We start from the raw sequence: 18,577 nt of genomic DNA on the forward strand, positions 1-18,577 counted from the left end.
TGTGGGAAGATTTGCCCAACACCTTTTCGGCTGGCAAACTCAAACCAGACTGTGCTATGGATCAGTTTGGTGAGAAGCTGCCTAGGCTTCCGGACAGCCTCATTCAAGCTGAATTTGAGGCCAAGACTAGGCTCGCCAGGTCCATTAATACCATGGCAATGACTGAAATAGCGACGATTTCTTACGGTTCTGAGCCGCTCTTCAAGCTCCTCACCAAGTCACTGACGCAAACAGTCCAGTCTGACATGTTTGAGTTCGCTACAGCCAGAACTAACTGCCGGAAACATGTCCTCCAGGAAGCAACTATTCGTCATGAGCCGAAGTAAAGTTTTGCTTTTCATCCAACATCTGGGGGGCAGACCTCTTTCCTGATTCGATGGTAAAGGAGGTCCAGGCGGAAGCAACAAGGCTTAACCAAAGCCTTAAGGATCGTTGGGGTCTCACTGCAAAGAGACGTCAAGACCAAGCAGCACGAGGTAAGACTCAGAAGAAACTGAAACGTTATCAGCCTTACCAGAAAAAAAGCAGCAATGCTTCACCCAGGCTGTTTCGGCTGTTCCTTTAGTACAATCAGCCCAACCCTCTACTTCTAAGGCTCAATCACAGCCCATCTACGTGATTCCCCCCAGCCTCAGCCTTCCACCTCCTACGCTGTCTCCCAGCCTTCAACCAAGTGTTCGAAGGCCAGGCCTTTCAGCAATACGACCGCTTTGGCAGGGGAGGCAGAGGTAGGGGATCCTTTCGTCAGAGAGGTTCAGGAAGGTCTCTCAACAGGGGAAAAACACTTCCGTGGAGGCCGCGGAGGTCACTCAACCCAGCAGCAGTGAGAGCTCGAAGGTAGGAGGGAGGCTGTTTCTCTTCCGGCACCGGTGGGGATTCAGCAAGTGGGCACAGAGTATTGTGTCGAAAGGCCTGGGTTGGAGTTGGGTTGCGGATCCTCCTCCATCCAGACCATTCCTTCAACTTCCATCAAAAGAAATGACGGAGTATGCGGAGGACCTCCTTCAGAAAGGAGCAATAGCGAGAGTCAACAGATTAAGTTTCAAGGTCGCTTATTCAGCGTTCCAAAGAAAGGCTCACAAAAAAGAAGGGTAATCTTAGACTTGTCCCGCTTAAACTTGCCATCGCTGCGACAAGTTCAAAATGCTGACCATCTCGCAGGTGCAGACCTTACTCCCCGTGGGGCCGTCACCACCTCTATCGATCTTACAAACGCATACAATCATATCCCTATTGCAAGACACTTTCGCCCTTATCTGGGCTTCAAGATAGGAGATCAAGCGTTCTCCTTCAAGGTAGTTCCCTTCGGTCTGAACGTGGCACCCAGGGTGTTCACGAAGTTGGCGGAAGTAGTCGTCCAACAACTGAGGTCTCAGGGGATAATGGTAGTAGCGTATCTCGACGATTGGTTGATTTGGGCTCCAACAGTCGAGGAATGTCACAAAGCAACACTGAAAGTAATCCAGTTCCTAGAGTATCTGGGATTCAAGATAAACAGAACAAAATCAAGACTCACCCCGGAGTCCAACTTTCAGTGGCTGGGCATTCAATGGAATCTATCCTCCCATACTCTGTCGATTCCATCAGCCAAGAGGAAAGAAATAGCGAAGTCAGTACAGCAATTTCTAAAGCAAAAATATGCTTCAAGGAGAAGCCAGGAAAGAATCCTGGGCTCTCTCCAATTTGCCTCAGTGACAAACATCTTGATGAAAGCCAAACTGAAAGATCTAACCAGAATCTGGCGCTCACGAGCAAATGTCAGATCCAGGGACAGGTTGTCATCAGTTCCACAGATTCTACGGAATCGTCTGCGCCCTTGGGCAAAAGTGAAGAACCTGTCAATATCAGTACCCCTTCAGTTTCCTCCTCCGGGGATTACCATCCACACAGACGCTTCGTTAAGCGGCTGGGGAGGTTATTCTCAATTCAAGAAGGTTCAAGGAACCTGGTCATCCCAGTTCCGCCAGCTTCACATAAACGTATTAGAAGCGATGGCAGTATTCTTGACTCTGAAGAGGTTACGTCCGCCAAAGAACTCCCACATAAAGCTAGTTCTGGACAGCGCAGTGGTAGTCCATTGCGTAAACAGGGGAGGCTCCAAGTCTCGACATCTGAATCATGTCATGGTAGCCATCTTCTCCCTAGCGGACAAGTTCAGTTGGCACCTCTCCTCCACCCACATAGCTGGAGTGAGAAACGTCATAGCAGATGCTCTATCCCGCTCAGTTCCTCTGGAGTCGGAATGGTCACTGGACAACAGTTCGTTCCAATGGATTCTCCGGAGGGTGCCAGGTCTGCAAGTAGATCTATTCGCATCTCAAGCGAACCACAAACTTCCATGTTATGTGGCCCCCAACCTGGACCCTCTGGCCTATGCCACGGACACCCTGTCCATAGATTGGAACAACTGGGAGAAGATTTATGTCTTTCCTCCAGTGAATCTTCTCCTGAAAGTACTGAAACAAACTCAGGACGTTCAAGGGTCAAGTAGCTCTAGTAGCCCCAGACTGGCCGAAGAGCAATTGGTACCCTCTGATTCTGGAACTGGGTCTTCGTCCTCTTCGGATTCCCAATCCCAGGCTCTCCCAGTCAGTACAAACGAAGACTGTGTTCGCTTCCTCAGGAATTCTCAAAACCCTAACTTTATGGACTTCATGAAGTTTGCGGCTAAAAAAGATGCAGATATCGATCCACGGAATATTCTTTTCTTGGAATCTGACAAAAGAGATTCAACTTTGAGACAGTATGATGCTGCAGTCAAAAAGTTGGCAATCTTCCTGAGAGAATCAGATATTAGAATCATGACAATCAATTCAGCTATATCCTTTTTCAGATCTTTATTTGAAAAAGGCTTAGCAGCTAGCACTATTACCACAAACAAGTCAGCCTTGAAGAAGATTTTTCAACTCGGTTTCAATATAGACTTGACAGATTCTTACTTCTCGTCTATTCCCAAGGCTTGTGCTAGACTTAGACCTTCATTAAGGCCTACGTCAGTGCGTGTTTCTTGAATGATGTTCTAAAGCTGGCTTCAGAAACAAACAATACGACATGTTCATTTATAATGCTCTTAAGGAAAACTCTATTTTTATTAAGCTTGGCTTCAGGAGCTAGAATTTCAGAACTGTCGGCGTTATCCAGAGATCCGAATCATATAGAATTTCTTCCCTCAGGAGAAGTTCTTCTCTCTCCGGAACGTAGCTTTTTAGCAAAGAACGAGGATCCTTTATTGAGGTGGGAACCGTGGAAGGTTATACCCCTTCCACAAGATCCTTCTCTTTGTCCAGTAACGACCTTACGAGCCTTTCTGTCCAGGACATCCTCATCCTCTTCGGGTCCTCTCTTTAGGAGAGAGAAAGGTGGTACTTTATCTATTAAAGGTATCAGGCAACAGATCCTGTACTTTATTAAGCAAGCCAACCCTGATTCCTTCCCTAAAGCTCATGATGTCAGGGCAGTTGCCACCTCAATTAACTATTTCCAACACATGAATTTTGATGATTTGAAAAAGTATACTGGATGGAAATCGCCGACAGTATTTAAGCGTCATTACTTAAAGTCCTTGGAAGCTCTAAAATTTTCAGCAGTTGCAGCGGGTAACATAGTTTCCCCCGACTCTGCTTAAATCTTAAGTTGAAGATCCAGATCTCCTTTCTACCTACCTCATTCACAGTTTGTCTATACCTACCATGTTCATCTACGTCTACCTTGAGTCTTAGCTGCTCTTGTGATGGTACAGTGGGTGTCCCTTATTTTTTTGCTAGGGTCACCCACAATTGTTTGTATATACTGATCTCTATGATGTGGTCCCCTTATTTTTATGCTAGGGTGACACATCTACATTTACAATGGTTACGGGTTTTGTATATTAAGACATATAAATTTATTTACTAAATTATAGTCTAAGTTTGTTCAAAATCATTTTATTATTATAATTGCTTTATTTACTTTTGTACATAATAACTATACACAAATGTTAAGTTCAACATATATTCCATGTAAGCCCTGTACATATATGTTAACTTTAAGCTAATTTTAAGGAATATTTTCTAACTTGTATAATTGTGTATATGTATATTTTTTTAGCAATTATAATTCTTTATTTTATTTTAAAGTTGTTTTATTTTTGAAAGACCTTATTTATTTATTTTCTTTTACAATCTTGTGCTAATTCTCTGGTACGATTTCGCGCAGCGACACGAACTGAGCCCAGAAAAGGGATTTTGACGTAAGGAAAAATCTATTTCTGGGCGATTGGTTCGTGTCGCCCAGCGAAATCCCACCCTACCCATCCCTGCGCTCAAGATTGTCTGCTAACTTCAGGGATGGCCACCAGAGGCGCAGCAGTCGGTAGCGTGGGATGGAGTAGTAGTAGTTGCTGCCCACTCTGTGGGTCGGCTCCCCTCTTGTGGGGGTTTTGTCGTAGGAGATTTCTATTGGTAAGAGGTTCGTGGTAGTGGTCTCACTCGCCTAGTGTTCATACCGACGCCCTCTTGGAGGCGTGAGCGAGTCAGTGATACTGACCTTTTCTTTATTTTATTTATTCTCTGGTATGTGTTAGTGCATTTACCTTAGAAATAATGGATTAAAGGGATATTCGCTGGGCGACACGAACCAATCGCCCAGAAATAGATTTTTCCTTACGTCAAAATCCCTTAATTAAAGATACTAATGCACTTTTTGAGTCACAATATATGACAAAAGCATTTTCTTTAATTATTTATAACAAGTGCCAAAGACTTAACTGTATTCTACTCTGTGGTAAATACAGAGGCACAATCAGCTAGCTTAGGTGGGCTATGGAATAAAAAGCCCCACGTTTAAGTCGTGTGACTTTGTCTGAGCATTATTTTACAAGAGGGTTACATATGAAGGGTGTGACATGAGTTTATGCAAATATTTTGGAGAACAAAAGAAAGTATTTTGAGCAGAAAATGTTCTATAAACATGTATTTTAAGGCTTCGTTTGTTGGTGATGGGAATTTTAAAATAATAGTTATCATTAGCATTGCTTTCATGCGATAGCGGTTGGTAGCGAGAAGTTGGAGTGAGTAGCCTGGGATGTGTGAGGAGGTTGGTTGCTGTACAGGAGGAGGATGGAACGATTAGGCCGATTTGAATAAAGTACTATGTACTTCCCAGTCAAATGTATTACGTATTTAGATTTTGAAGAAAAAAAATGAATGCATCTTTGAATACCTTTCACTCCCTATCAGTGGTATTCATTGGACATCAATAAAAAAAAAAAAAAAAAAAAAAAGCTAACTGAATCTCCCCTCCATCAAAGGTAGGCTTGCTTATTCATTACACCTATCAAAAATTTCAAGTGTATTTGTAAAATCTCTTCCTCTCCCTCTAAAGTATTCATCAGAACCAGCCATAGGCATAAGCCTAGTCATGATTCCTGGCTCAACAATTCCCTAACAAGGCAACAGGACAGACCGCGCTATAATTCAATGTTCACAAATGAATGTTTCTCAGCAACATTTACAATACTTACTTGATATGTAAAGCCATACAGTTATAGCTAATTGTTTAAATTATATTACATTCAAACCTCAGATCTTGTATGATTCAGTTTAGACTTTTTCTGACAAAATTTTGACTCAGGTTTTCATACATATCCTCGGTTTTTCGTACACCCGGAAACACTCCTTCTAGGGCCCATCTTGTGATTAGGCCCTGTATCGGGCAGCCAAAGTATTTCTTGTTCTCTTGTGACCCATTCTGCTTTTGTGTTCATGGTTTTTGTGCTTATTGTTTTTTTTTTTTTTTTTATTAAATTACAACTGCTAAATAAGCCATCATGGGGCCAAAGAAAGTTCCAAGTGCCAGCCGTTCTGTGACAAAGGCAAGAAACACTAGAATTTAAGAAAGAACTTGTAGCAAAGTGTTGGAGGATGTTACATGCCAATCTCACTAAGAAAATGCCTACAAAAAGTGCTGCTGTTAGTGAATTTAAGGCCAGCAGAGGCTGGTCTGAAAAATTCAGAAAGCAAATGGGTATACATGTTTGAAAAGTGGAGTGATGTAAAAAAAACTTTGTGGAAGTTTATCATGCCAACAAAAATGTTGTAATCCATGTCTCCAAAATGAAACTTTTCAGTCTCATTTGGTTCTAATTACAGTAGTGACCATGTCACTGCTTGTCACAGCTGCATGGAGTTTTTGCAAGCTTTCTACAAAAATCCAAACATTTTTCTACATTTGGCCATGGAATTATTATTAATACATATTATGTAGTAGCTTGAACAGACCACTAACCTAATTCATTTTGCTCTTGCATGGCTGTCCCAAATTGTGTTTATTAACGATAAGGCTTAGATTTATTCATTACAATACAGCTCTACAAATCTTTGTAATACGTACCATGACCACAAATCTGGCTATCTCCTTTTTCAGGTCATTATTTGAACAAGGTTTGGCAGCTAGTACAATAACTACTACCAAATCAACCTTGAAAAAGATTTTCCAATTCGGATTCAAAATTGATCTAACAGAATCATACTTCACTTCCATCACCAGAGTTTACGCCAGGCTCAGACCTATTTTAATAAAGGTGAGCGAGCCAGAGTATTCTGGCATTTCCAATTTAGCGGTTCTCTGGTATTATAACAATATTTTACCTTAGAAATAGTGCTAAAGGAACCTATTTCACTGGGCGACACGGGCCCTTCGCCCAGAAATAGATTTTTTCCTACGTCAAAGTCCCTTTAATTTCCAATATACTCATTGGGTGTTCTTTGTGTTTTTTTTTTACACCCACTTAAATACTTACTTCACAGTACATTGTCTCCCAAGTAAAAAATATTTTCTGCCTTTTTCAGCCTCATTCTCCTACCACATTATGGTGTTCCACCTCCTGCCTCTTCCCCATCTAATCTTCTTATACATTTCTGGCAAAAAAAAAAAACCTATTCGGTGTGCATTTTGCAATTCTGAGCATCTCTTTTGAGAACAACTGTTACATCAATACATAATACTTGGTTCACAGGTCCCTCAACATTTTCCACAACATATGGAACTTTGTCTTATGGTGACTTTCAATCCTATCCTTTCTATGCCAGCCTTATATCTTATAATCAATTTTTTCAGTGAACCCTTTACATTCTCAGTCTGTTGGTAAATTATCATCTACATATATCTGTCAGAGGGCCTCCTTTTGTAATCCCCTGTAACTTTCTCATTGTTTAAATAAACAGCAAAGGACTTTGGACCTGATCCTTGATGGGCACAACCCTCAATCTCTCTCTCCTGAAACATCTGCCATTGTCTTCTTTGAAAATATTGTATTAAGGTACTAACACTGGAGGCTCATGTTCTTATTCCTTCTGCTTTTACAATTTTCATCTCATTGTTTGTTTTGGTATGCTGATAAATACTTCCTGAAGATACACAAATATGTGATATAATCTCATGCTCTTAAAAAGGTAGTACTATTCTGTAACTGCCTCACCATAAATATAATTTCTGTTGCTGATTCCTCTGGTATGAAGCCAAACTAACAAACAAATTAACTATTACTAATATTTCTGTTGCTGATTCCTCTGGTATGAAGCAAAACTAACAAACAAACTAACTACTACTAATATTTCTGTTGCTGATTCCTCTGGTATGAAGCCAAACTAACAAACAAACTTATTACCATTTGTGTCAACCAAGAACACTGTTTTCTGAGAAGGATATAACCTCCAAATGCTAGAAACTGAAGAATTGAAATACAATGGAGGCTCTTTGCCTCCGCTCACAATACAATCAAGGATGGCACCGAGAGATTCTGACAAAATTAAGTTAAAATGAGCATGAGATTCTGATGAAGGCCAAGTACATAAATATAAAGCCTATTAAAAATGAAAAAATGAGATCTGCAAGCAACGAACGCTACAAGGCTAAGAAATGGAAAACTTACCACCTAAGAATAACTAACCAACAAAACAGGTTATGGCGTGGGAAAACCCATTTTTTGTAATTGCTGTTGAGTCCTCAATGATTACCCTTTCCATGGTCTATCCAGAGCTTCATGGTGACCAGACTAATGTCAAAGAATTCTCTTAACTGGTCATATGGCTGGGTATTGTGTCGTAATGGTAAACATTATAACACATGATAGAATATAAATGGGCTTAGGATAAGAAAGCACTTTCTATTACCCTCAGCAAATGCTAATACCCAGTTTACCTACTATGCCCTTCTACCAATCTGGTGGTCCGACGTTCAATTTTCAACTCGGCCAATATGGAATCAGAGGTATTTATTTCTGGTGTTAAATTAATTTCTCGATATAATATGGTTCGGATCCCACAATAAGCTGTAGGTCCCTTTAAGTGACCAATTGGTTCTTAGCCACGTAAAAATATCTAATCATTCGGGCCAGCCTAGGAGAGCTGTTGATCAGCTCAGTGGTCTGATACAACCAAGATATACTTTACTTAACCTACCATGACAAAACCGCAAGAAGTGGTTATGCAAATATGCAGTCATATTGTTTACGTACAACCAAAATCCAACCAAGACGCCATTCCTTTCTGTTGGTCAATGTAGGATGATGCCTTACCCAACCCATGTTTTTTCATCAGGGAAGTGATAGGGTTTTGAGGACTCAACAGCGACTACCAAAAATAGGTTTTCCTACACCACAACCTGTTTTTTTTGATAGCGTAGTCGCTGTCCTCGTCCTCAAATTTTACAAAGAAATTGACAGGTGATGAAAAGTTCTTGGATTCTAACATAACCCAAAAACATTTCTGGTCAAGGGTCAAGCCACTATTTTCAAGGCTCCTTTCTTTATTCCAAATACAGTGTTCCCACTGTATTCACAGGAGGTAGGTACCAGATGCCCCAGTGAATAACTAGAACCCGCAACAATTTGAAACCCCTATAAAATGCTTAAAACTGCCTTTTATGTTTGGTAAAACTCAAGAAAAACCTACTAAAAATGTTTATACCTGGCTTTTTTTTAATATTTTTATCACAAAAAAGGGATTTTGAAAAAGGAAAAATCTATTTCTGGGGGAAGACCTGTGTTGCCCGGTGAAATGGTCCTGTAGCACACATTTCTAGGTATCCTAAGGTCTTTGGTGTAAACTTAGGCTACTGCCAAGGCCCTTAGCCTAACAGGATATGTCCTTAAATCTTACTTAATTCAGGTTACTGCCTAATCCAGGTTATTTTTGTTCACCCTTAACGATATATAATCCTAAGTTCTAGGCCACAGACAATATCTGCTACAGTCTAGCTAACATATTCTCACTGAATCAATGTAGATTGTAGGCTACTGCCTGGTAAGCTATTGCTGACATTGTTATCTATAAGGACTATCTACATTTGTAATAATTGTGGAACATTTCTTTAGATAAAGCTTCTAAATTGAATGGTAAATTCTTCAAAACAATTTTCAATTCTACAAATAACTAACGATCACAAAGTGTAAGAAGTGCTGACTTGTACTGACGAAAAAACTGGTTTGCGGCTTTTCACGAACAATAAAATCATAGTTCCATGGTCTAACTAACAAATTTTTTAACTGGAACTTAAAATTATGTACTACTCGGTTAACAATCCTAAATCGTTAGCGCCGATGTGTACTGGCAAAAAACAACAGTTTATGGCTTTTCACACACAAAATAACTTTCAAATTATAAACTAACAAAATTGTCACTGAAACTTTAAATTGTACACATAGCTTCCAACTTATATGTTTCCATGAACCTCGGTAATGAAATTAGTAAGTGAAGAACAAAATTCTTGGAGCTAGTCTAACGATCATAAGTCGTAAGAAGTGCTGACGTATGCTGACGAAATAAGGCTATTATGGTTTTTCATGCACAAAAAATCATTTCTCCAGTCTAAACCAGAAAATTTTTTTTACTGGAACTTAAAAGTATGCACTTGGCTGAATCAATAATCGAAGAATGAACCTCTCTGAGCTCTGGTTACTTGACAGACCAGAAAAGGATTCGGAATGGTGTCTTGGTCGGATTTTGGTCATATGCAAATAACATGAGTGTGCGTAATCACATAACCACTTCTTTTTCTTCATGCAGTTTTGACATAGTGGGTAAACTGGGTATTAGCTTTTGCTGAGGATAATAGAAAGTGCACTCTTATCCTGAGTCCATTTAGACTCTATCACATGTTATAATGTTTATCATTACGACACAATACCCTGCCACAGGATCAGTTAAGAGAATTCTCTGACATTAGTCTGGTCACCATGGAGCTCTGGATGGACCATAGAAAGGGTAATCTTTGAGGACGAGACAGCGACTATGTTATCAAAAAACTATTTACCACTTTCATTTTCATTGCCTTATTTTTTAGTTTTACTGTGACTTACAATTGTGTGATGTTAGTTTCCTTTAAGTTTTGATTCTCCTTTGAAATTCTTAGTTGACCATCCAAATCTTTAGTTGCGGGCATTTAAAAGATGAAAACAAAGACGTGTCAAACAATACCAATATAGTAGTCACAGATTCTGACTAGACTGATAGTGCAACTCAAGTTGTTTGCCTATACAGTAATACATATTATAAGGGAATATCAAGACTCCACAATACTGTGAGAGCCAGAAAATAAAATATATTCTTGCAGTATTCTTTGAGCATCCATTCATTCATTTCTGCAAAAAATCTTTAAAATCCCTTGAAAAAGAATTATATGAAATAAAAAATATACCTTTCAATGAGCAGAATATACAAAAACTAAAAAAAATTAGACATATCCAATGCCCTTTTTTTTTCCTCACTTATTCTATGATGTCTTGTTATTATTTTTTTATTAGAAATTGAATGGACATTTAAAAATAAAAAAATATTAACTTATTACTTACTACTGTAGCTAACTCTTTCAATTGTAGTCTCAAAGAAAAAAGTTCCTTTGAAGTTAAAAGTATGGAAGATAATGTCTGAACCATTTCAGAAGCAAAAGTTAAGTTGTCTTCGTCCTGAAGTAACTCTGCCAACGTCCTGTATATGTCCTCTGCACTCAACATTACACACAATTGCCTGTTACAAGAAGACAATTAGAAACCAATAAATTTTTGTAAAACAAGTATTCTAACATTATCACTAAGACAAATATTCACATGATAATTGTAAATGAAATCATAAATAAGCTGAAGTGCTTTTACCTGGCATGCTCATAACAAACAACATTTGAAAACCAATAATCATAATTAGTCTAAAAGTAGCAGTTTTCTGTAACAATATCATACTTCAACAAAAGGAGTGCATCTGTTAATTTATGGATCAGGTTCTACATCTGCTAAATTTACCTACGTTATTATGCTCAACATAAATTAATTTACCAAAACCACCGAACACTTTCTGTATTTCTCATTAGCTAACCTATATGAAAATTGAAGAAAGGCAAAGTTCAAGAAGTTAACAGCTATGAAGAGACTGGAGAATAGAATAAAATAGGATAGGATAGAATGTAGAATTTAGGACAAAGGCCAAGAGCTGGGACCTATGAGGTCATTCAGTGCACTGAAAGGGAAATGGATAGTAAGAAGTTTGGAAAGATGTAACAAGAGGACAACCTTGTAGTTACTATAGGAAACATTATAGAGGATGGAAAGTCAGTTGGAAGAAAGAATATATGAAGAGGTACAGTAAAAGGAATGAAAGAGGTAAGACACTGGAGAAATGAAGTTACAGAAGTAGGACAGCTATGAAGAAACCAAAGATATAAAAAATGAAAGGCAAATCATGCAGTTGTGGCAAAAGGGATAATGCAAAGAATCATAAGTGTCATCTTCAGTATGTCATGGAAGGCACACTGCAAGTGGTACCCCTTTACATGGACATCTGTCTCAGAATAAAACTGAAATGGCAGCTTATGAACTGATATAGACAATTTGGTAAACAATCACATCTGAAGGAGCCCCATGTTACCACCACATCCACTTCACTATCACTCTGAATACTTTTAAAACCACTCTCTCTGTTCTCTTCTCACATGATGTCCACTCTGATTTCATGTCATTTGAGAACAAAGCCTTCATGATTTATGAGCCTTCCAAAATTCTAGGCATCTGTGAGCATATGGGATCTGCCAATGCTGAAATACAACCATCAAAATATGTCACGTATTCTGTCATATATTACTGGCTAAACGAAACTAGTCACTGGTATTCTGGAAAGTTATATGGAGGCTATCAAAATGAAGGATGGTATGAAAGTCTACACCTATATATTGTATCATGAATGATCAGCCTGAAACAACTGCAGCATCCCAAGAGTTAATTCTTGTATCATTAATATTTTCCAAGAGACATTTATGAAGGCAGTGAACAAACCTACCAATGAGAGCTTCCCATCTTCATAATGCAATGTACTCTGTATTTGTTATCCAACTATGCAATTCATCATTAGATGGCATGGGCACCCCCAGCATATTTTCCAAGAGCAGGTAAATTATATGCTATATATATATATATATATATATATATATATATATATATATATATATATATATGTGTGTGTGTGTTGTGTGGTGTGTGTGTGGTGTGGTGTGTGTGGTTGTGTGTGGGTGTGGGGTGGTATATATATATATATATATATATACTATATATATATATATATATATATATATATAGATATATATACATATATATGTATATATTAATTTACCCACTCTTGGAAAACATGCTCTCTCTCTCTCTCTCTCTCTCTCTTGTTCTTTTGCCACACGAGATATGTATGTCATAGCGGTAACTCTCTCCCTCCGTTTCACTGGAAGGGTTAAAAGTGCATGTACATAAATTAACATTTCTGAGAGAACAGACAGATAGAGAAACTCTCTCTCTCTCTCTCCCTCACTGAGATGAAAGAATTTTGATGGTACTAGTATGTACAGTGGGGCCCCCCGTATTCGCGTTCTCTGGATTCGCGGACTCACAGATTTGCAGATTTCTCTCTGGACCTTATCTACCCATTATTTGCAGGGAATTCGCCTATTCACAGGTTTTTTCCGACGATAAATAATCCCAAATTTGTGTATTTTGATGTTATCTTCATGAATAAATACATTTTTATGATACAAAAATGACTTAATAATTCTAAAATATTAATATTGATCAATATTGTATTAGTAAGTTTAATAAGATTAAATGATATCACATACTAACAATAATAATTCTCTCTCTCTTTCTTACAGAGATGTGTTTTCTGTATGATAAATAAATGATTTACTAATTTTCAAATAATATAAATGTAAAGAGCAATCAATTCATTAAAGAAAATACTATAGTGAATTAGTAGGATTTAGTTTATAAATTAAAAAATTATGTAAGAATGAAGGAAATTCCAGTCTTCACGCATCTTTCTTTTGAACTCCAGGTACCAAACTGAGGACCAACAGCTGTCAAATATATCAAGTAATGTGACAGGAAGGGAGGGTCTTTCTCTCTCTCTCTCTCTTTACCGAGCTACAAATGTCTTTTAATATCTAATTCGCTCTACCCCGGAATTAACATATTTTCATATACTATGTTTAACCGAGGGGGAATTTATTAAGCGATAATAGAATTGCCGGCCGACAGGCGCGAACCATCGACCTCTCAATTCCAGGACTGGCAGTGAAGCCTTAGCCAACCCCGCCACTGCAAGAGATATAAGTTTATGCCGCCTCCCATTTCAAATACCTGCCATGCTCAGATATTTTTTGTTTTGGAGACTGCATCAAGCCCATCTTGTCCTCGTAGCGTGGTAGTGCTTTTGGCCCGCACGTATCATTATATAAGTCATATCCACATTACCGTGATTCATATATATATATCGAGCTACAAATGTCCTTTAATATCTAATTCGCTCTCCCCTGGAATTAATATATTTTCATATATGTTTAACCGAGGGGGAATTTATTAAGCGATCATAGAATTGCCGGCCGACAGGGGCGAACCATCGACCTCTCAATTCCAGGACTGGCAATGAAGCCTTAGCCAACCCCGCCACCGTAAGAGATATAGTTTATGCCGCCTCCCATCTCAAAATACCTGCTGAGCTCAGGTATTTTTTTTTTGTTTTGGAGACTGCATCAAGCCCATCTCGTCCTCGGTAGCGTGGGAGTGCTTTGCACGCACGTAGTCATTATATAAGTCATATCACATTACCATGATGCATATACGAGCTACAAATGTCCTTTAATATCTAATTCACTCTACCCCGGAATTAATATACGTTCATATATGTTTAACCGAGGGGGAATTTATTAAGCGATAATAGAATTGCCGGCCGACAGGCGCGAACCATCGACCTCTCAATTCTAGGACTGGCAGTGAAGCCTTAGCCAACCCCGCCACCGCAAGAGATATAAGTTTATGCCACCTCCCATCTCAAATACCTGCCACGCCTCAGGGTATTTTTGTTTTGGAGACTGCATCAAGCCCATCTTGTCCTTGGTAGCGTGGTAGTGCTTTTGCCCGCAACGTAGTCTTTATATAAGTCATATCACATTACCGTGATTCATATATATATATCGAGCTACAATGTCCTTTAATATCTAATTCTATCTACCCCCGGTAATATATTTTCATATATGTTTAACCGAGGGGGAATTTATTAAGCGATAATAGAATTGCCGGCAGCCTGTCGGCCGGCAATTCTATTATCGCTTAATAAATTCCCCCTCGGTTAAACACATATGAAAATATATTAATTCCGGGGTAGAGCGAATGATATTAATAAAGGACATTTGTAGCTCGATATATGTATATGAATCACGGTAATGTGATATGACTTTATATATATATATGCGTACATATATATATATATATATATATATATCTATATATATATATATATATATATATATATTATATATTATCTATATATATATATATACACACAGTAGTACCTCGAGATACGAAAGGCTCTACTTACGAAAAACTCGAGATACGAAAGCCAATGCGAAAAATTTTACTGCTCTACATACGAAAAGTTTTCAAGATACGAAAGGTTGTTGCTGTAAAGTCCCGAGATTTGCCGGACCACCGAGAACAATTTTAAAACTCCCGCGGCCGCCAACTAAGTAAACTCGCCACCATCCTCCCGCTCTCCCATTGGTTCCTGATGCTAGTCACCCCATAAGGTCCTGCTCTCCTATTGGTCAGCATCTACCCCTTGTGCTTTAAGTATTCTATTGGTAAAATGATGCTGTAAATTGAAAAACTTATTCATCCAATACATTTAATAAAAAAAAAAAAACATTAGGTAAAGATAGAATAAAGAATAGAAATGAATGGTTATTATACTGTTGTAGTTTCAGTAGTTGAAGAGAGATAATGAAAATTTATGGCTTACTGTGTAAAGTGATTGCTTGTCGATCGTTCGATACTCGTAAGTGCTGGATGTAAACAGACGTTTGGAAGCTTTTTTTTGTTTATTTATTTATAGTTAATGGTTACTTAATAATTATTTGAAATGAGTACATGCAATATATTTAATAAAAAAAATTGTGAATTAGATATCATAAAATATAAAATAAATCAGACTGCCAACAAATACGTATTTTTTAGAATTCTTCTTCTGTTTTATTATTACGTTACGTATACGTATGTTTCATTATAGTTGTCAAGTAACTTGGTATCTCCATTAGGTAAAGATAGAATAAAGAATAGAAATGAATGTTTATTATACTGTTTGGTAGTTTCATCAGTTGAAGAGAGATACTAATGACAATTTATGGCTTACTGTTTGCTAGGAAAAATGATTGCTTGGCGCTCGTTCGATACTCGTAAGACGGCTAAGAGCTGAATGTAAACAATTGATTGGAATGTTTGTTTTTTGTTTGTTTGTGTATTATAGTTAATGATTAATTAATAATTATTTGAAATGAGTACATACTGATTATTTATACATTTTATTGGCATATTCTAAGCTTTTAGCTCTTAGGTTTAGATGTCAGAATCATAGACTAGGCTACGTAGCAACCGCTAACATACGCTAGCTTATTGTTAAGGGACATATGCTAAAGTCCTAATATATGCAGTAAAAATGGGGTTGAACATTACATGCAGTTGAATATTACTCAAGTATGTACAGTATTTTGCCTTTTTGGAGTCATATTTCTTCCGTCGGATCGGCGTTGTAACCCTAGAACATGTGTTTTAGGCCTGGAAATATAATTTACTGGGGTGTTTTTGGAGGGCTTGGAACGGATTAGCCATTTTACATGTAAAATGTGTTCCAAGATACTGCTGAATACCCGCATTAAACCGGGTACCTTGCACTGAGTCCACGACGTTGTTACCACTGGGAAGAGAGGGAGGGACCGAAAAATTTGGAGCTGAATCCGAATTGTTACCAAAGGGAAAATTAGTGCAAGGGACCGAGCTCACATTATTAAACCCTGGAAAAGGATGCGCAAACGTAATGTTCTTAAAATAGCATACTGAAAAAGCCCATTCTGGGCACATTGTAAATGGTGTAGTACTTGGCGTAATGCTGGGTAAGGAAACACAACAATGAATAAAAAAGGCAAATTTATCAAATTACCTGTATAAGGAAAACAACTGAATTCAATATGTCAAATGTTATTAAAGCTGCTTTATAACATTCATTAATGGTGGGTAAGGAAACACAACAATGAATAAAAAAGACAAATTTATCAAATTACCTGTATAAGGAAAACAACCGAATTCAATATGTTAAATGACATTAAAGCTGCTTTATAACATACATTAATGGTGGTAAAAACATGGTAGGCTGTGGGTAAACAGAGGTAGGCTACCTAAATACTTCCCATATTGTAAGTTTATGATGGGGTAAGGGTACAGAGTTGCTGCCTTACACTCATAGTTTTATTTGACCTTATCGAACAGGGTCTTGGCCCTACTAGTCCACATCATCACGAGATTACTGTATCTTGAATTCATCTGGTAAATCCGCCACTGTTTTCACTCTAAAGCTAGTGTTATGAGTATCATTGGTAGCTTAATTAGTCTTTCTAGTATCCTCTGCCTTGGCAATGCTTGTACTATAACTCTGACAATTACATTCTCAAGATGCACAAATAAGTGGTATACTAGTCTCCAATGTTGCCATACTATAAAAGACTGCTAACTTCTCTGGCATGAAGAAATCCAGACTTAAACAATGTTTCTAGGCATCTCTAGCTCTTTCTCCAGTATTTTCACAGCATTGTTCAAGCATTCTATAATTTCCCCGCTGTAGATCATCCTTTTTCCTCTGTATATAATTATTGCAAGATTCTTTTCCCACTCTTCTGGTCCTATCTGTTCCTTGAGAAGGTTACCATATATTCTTTATGCTCCTTGGTGATTCAAGGTACATACTTTTATTCAATTGCTAATCATTTCAGATGGTTCAAAGACTTTAATTCTATAACTTCCCAATGGCTCTTTCAACCTCCTCAGATGTTACAATCACTCCTGTTCCTTCCATTTAATCATCCTCTGGTTCATATTAATTTTCTTCTTTGAAACGGTTATCAAAACTTTGCCTCAATCAAGTTGTAAGTGTCCCTATTCTATCAGAATTCACAAAATACAACCACAACAACTTTGTCTTTCATGAAAAAACTTATTCTATGGTTGGTTTCCAAACTTTTAAAAAATTTTTTTCATGTACAAGACTGTAGTATGTATTAGCTTGCTATATCCATATAAGTAGAATCTTTTGTTAATCGTTTGTTAAGATAATCAAACTAAGTCCATATAACTTAAAAGTTGATATCCAGCAGATAATATGAATACATTATTTACCTTATAATGAAAGGCCCTCTATCTTCAAGCAAATTTCTCTCAGTGGCAAAAAGGTGAAGGAGGTTTCTTAGAAACCTAGTAAAGTATTCATCCACGCTGTTCTTCTCATCATCATCTGCAGCTGCTGCTATGGAAAAAAAATTAAGAAATAGGTAATGGATTGTTATAAAAATATACCAGTACATTCACTCTTCCTAAGGAAAAGCACAAACTGCTCTGTATTTGTGCATTATGGAACTATCTTATCACACCAAAATGAATAATGTTAATTACAGAAAACTGTAACACAAATTCACGAACATACAATTACTATTCTACACTACTCTAGCAAACCAGACAACAGTAAAAGTTAGCTAAGTTGGTCATTCCTAAGCCAAAGTAAATCTTGAAAAAAATAGACGGTCGACCCCTGCTATTCGCAGACTCACCTACTCGCAGATTTTTCTATAGAACCTATATAACCCATTATTCACAGAATTTTTCACAGCGAAATGTTTACACATTACTGTATTTTCACTTCATTTTCATGACTAAATGTACTTTTTGTGATAAAACTATTAAAACACTCAGGTACGAATAAGCATTTTTTTTTGTGTGTGTGTGTGTTTTAACTATCAAAATAGGCAGTTCTCAGCATTTTTTAGAGGGGTTTTAAGTACGTATTCACAGATTTTAGCTATTTTCAGGCGAGGATATAGTACCCATACCCTGTGAATATGGGGGGGTGGGGGGTGTCTACTATAACCATAAGTAGAATTAAATGTCAATTTCTGGACTTTTGGATGACAAGATATATTTCTTTCTATTGATCTTGGAGAGGGTTGTTCTTTATTATCATTATCTCATCACCAA

General features: G+C 37.8%; 1 protein-coding gene across 2 annotated transcripts in view; it reads right to left on the reverse strand.

The window, feature by feature from the left end:
* LOC135226986 (protein VAC14 homolog) overlaps positions 1 to 18,577 on the reverse strand; it is a 179,637-nt gene that overhangs the window by 36,748 nt on the left and 124,312 nt on the right. The window contains exons 10-11 of one of the 2 annotated variants that reach the window (XM_064266699.1): positions 17,726 to 17,849; positions 10,829 to 11,003 (exon numbers count right to left, since the gene is read on the reverse strand). In XM_064266699.1, the coding sequence (XP_064122769.1) occupies positions 10,829 to 11,003; positions 17,726 to 17,849 (299 nt within the window). Of the gene's footprint in view, positions 1 to 10,828; positions 11,004 to 17,725; positions 17,853 to 18,577 lie in introns of both variants that reach the window. The other variant, XM_064266698.1, reaches the window with a different exon arrangement.

The sequence above is a fragment of the Macrobrachium nipponense genome, chromosome 15 (assembly GCF_015104395.2).
Source record: "Macrobrachium nipponense isolate FS-2020 chromosome 15, ASM1510439v2, whole genome shotgun sequence".
Classification (NCBI taxonomy): Eukaryota; Metazoa; Arthropoda; class Malacostraca; order Decapoda; family Palaemonidae; genus Macrobrachium; species Macrobrachium nipponense.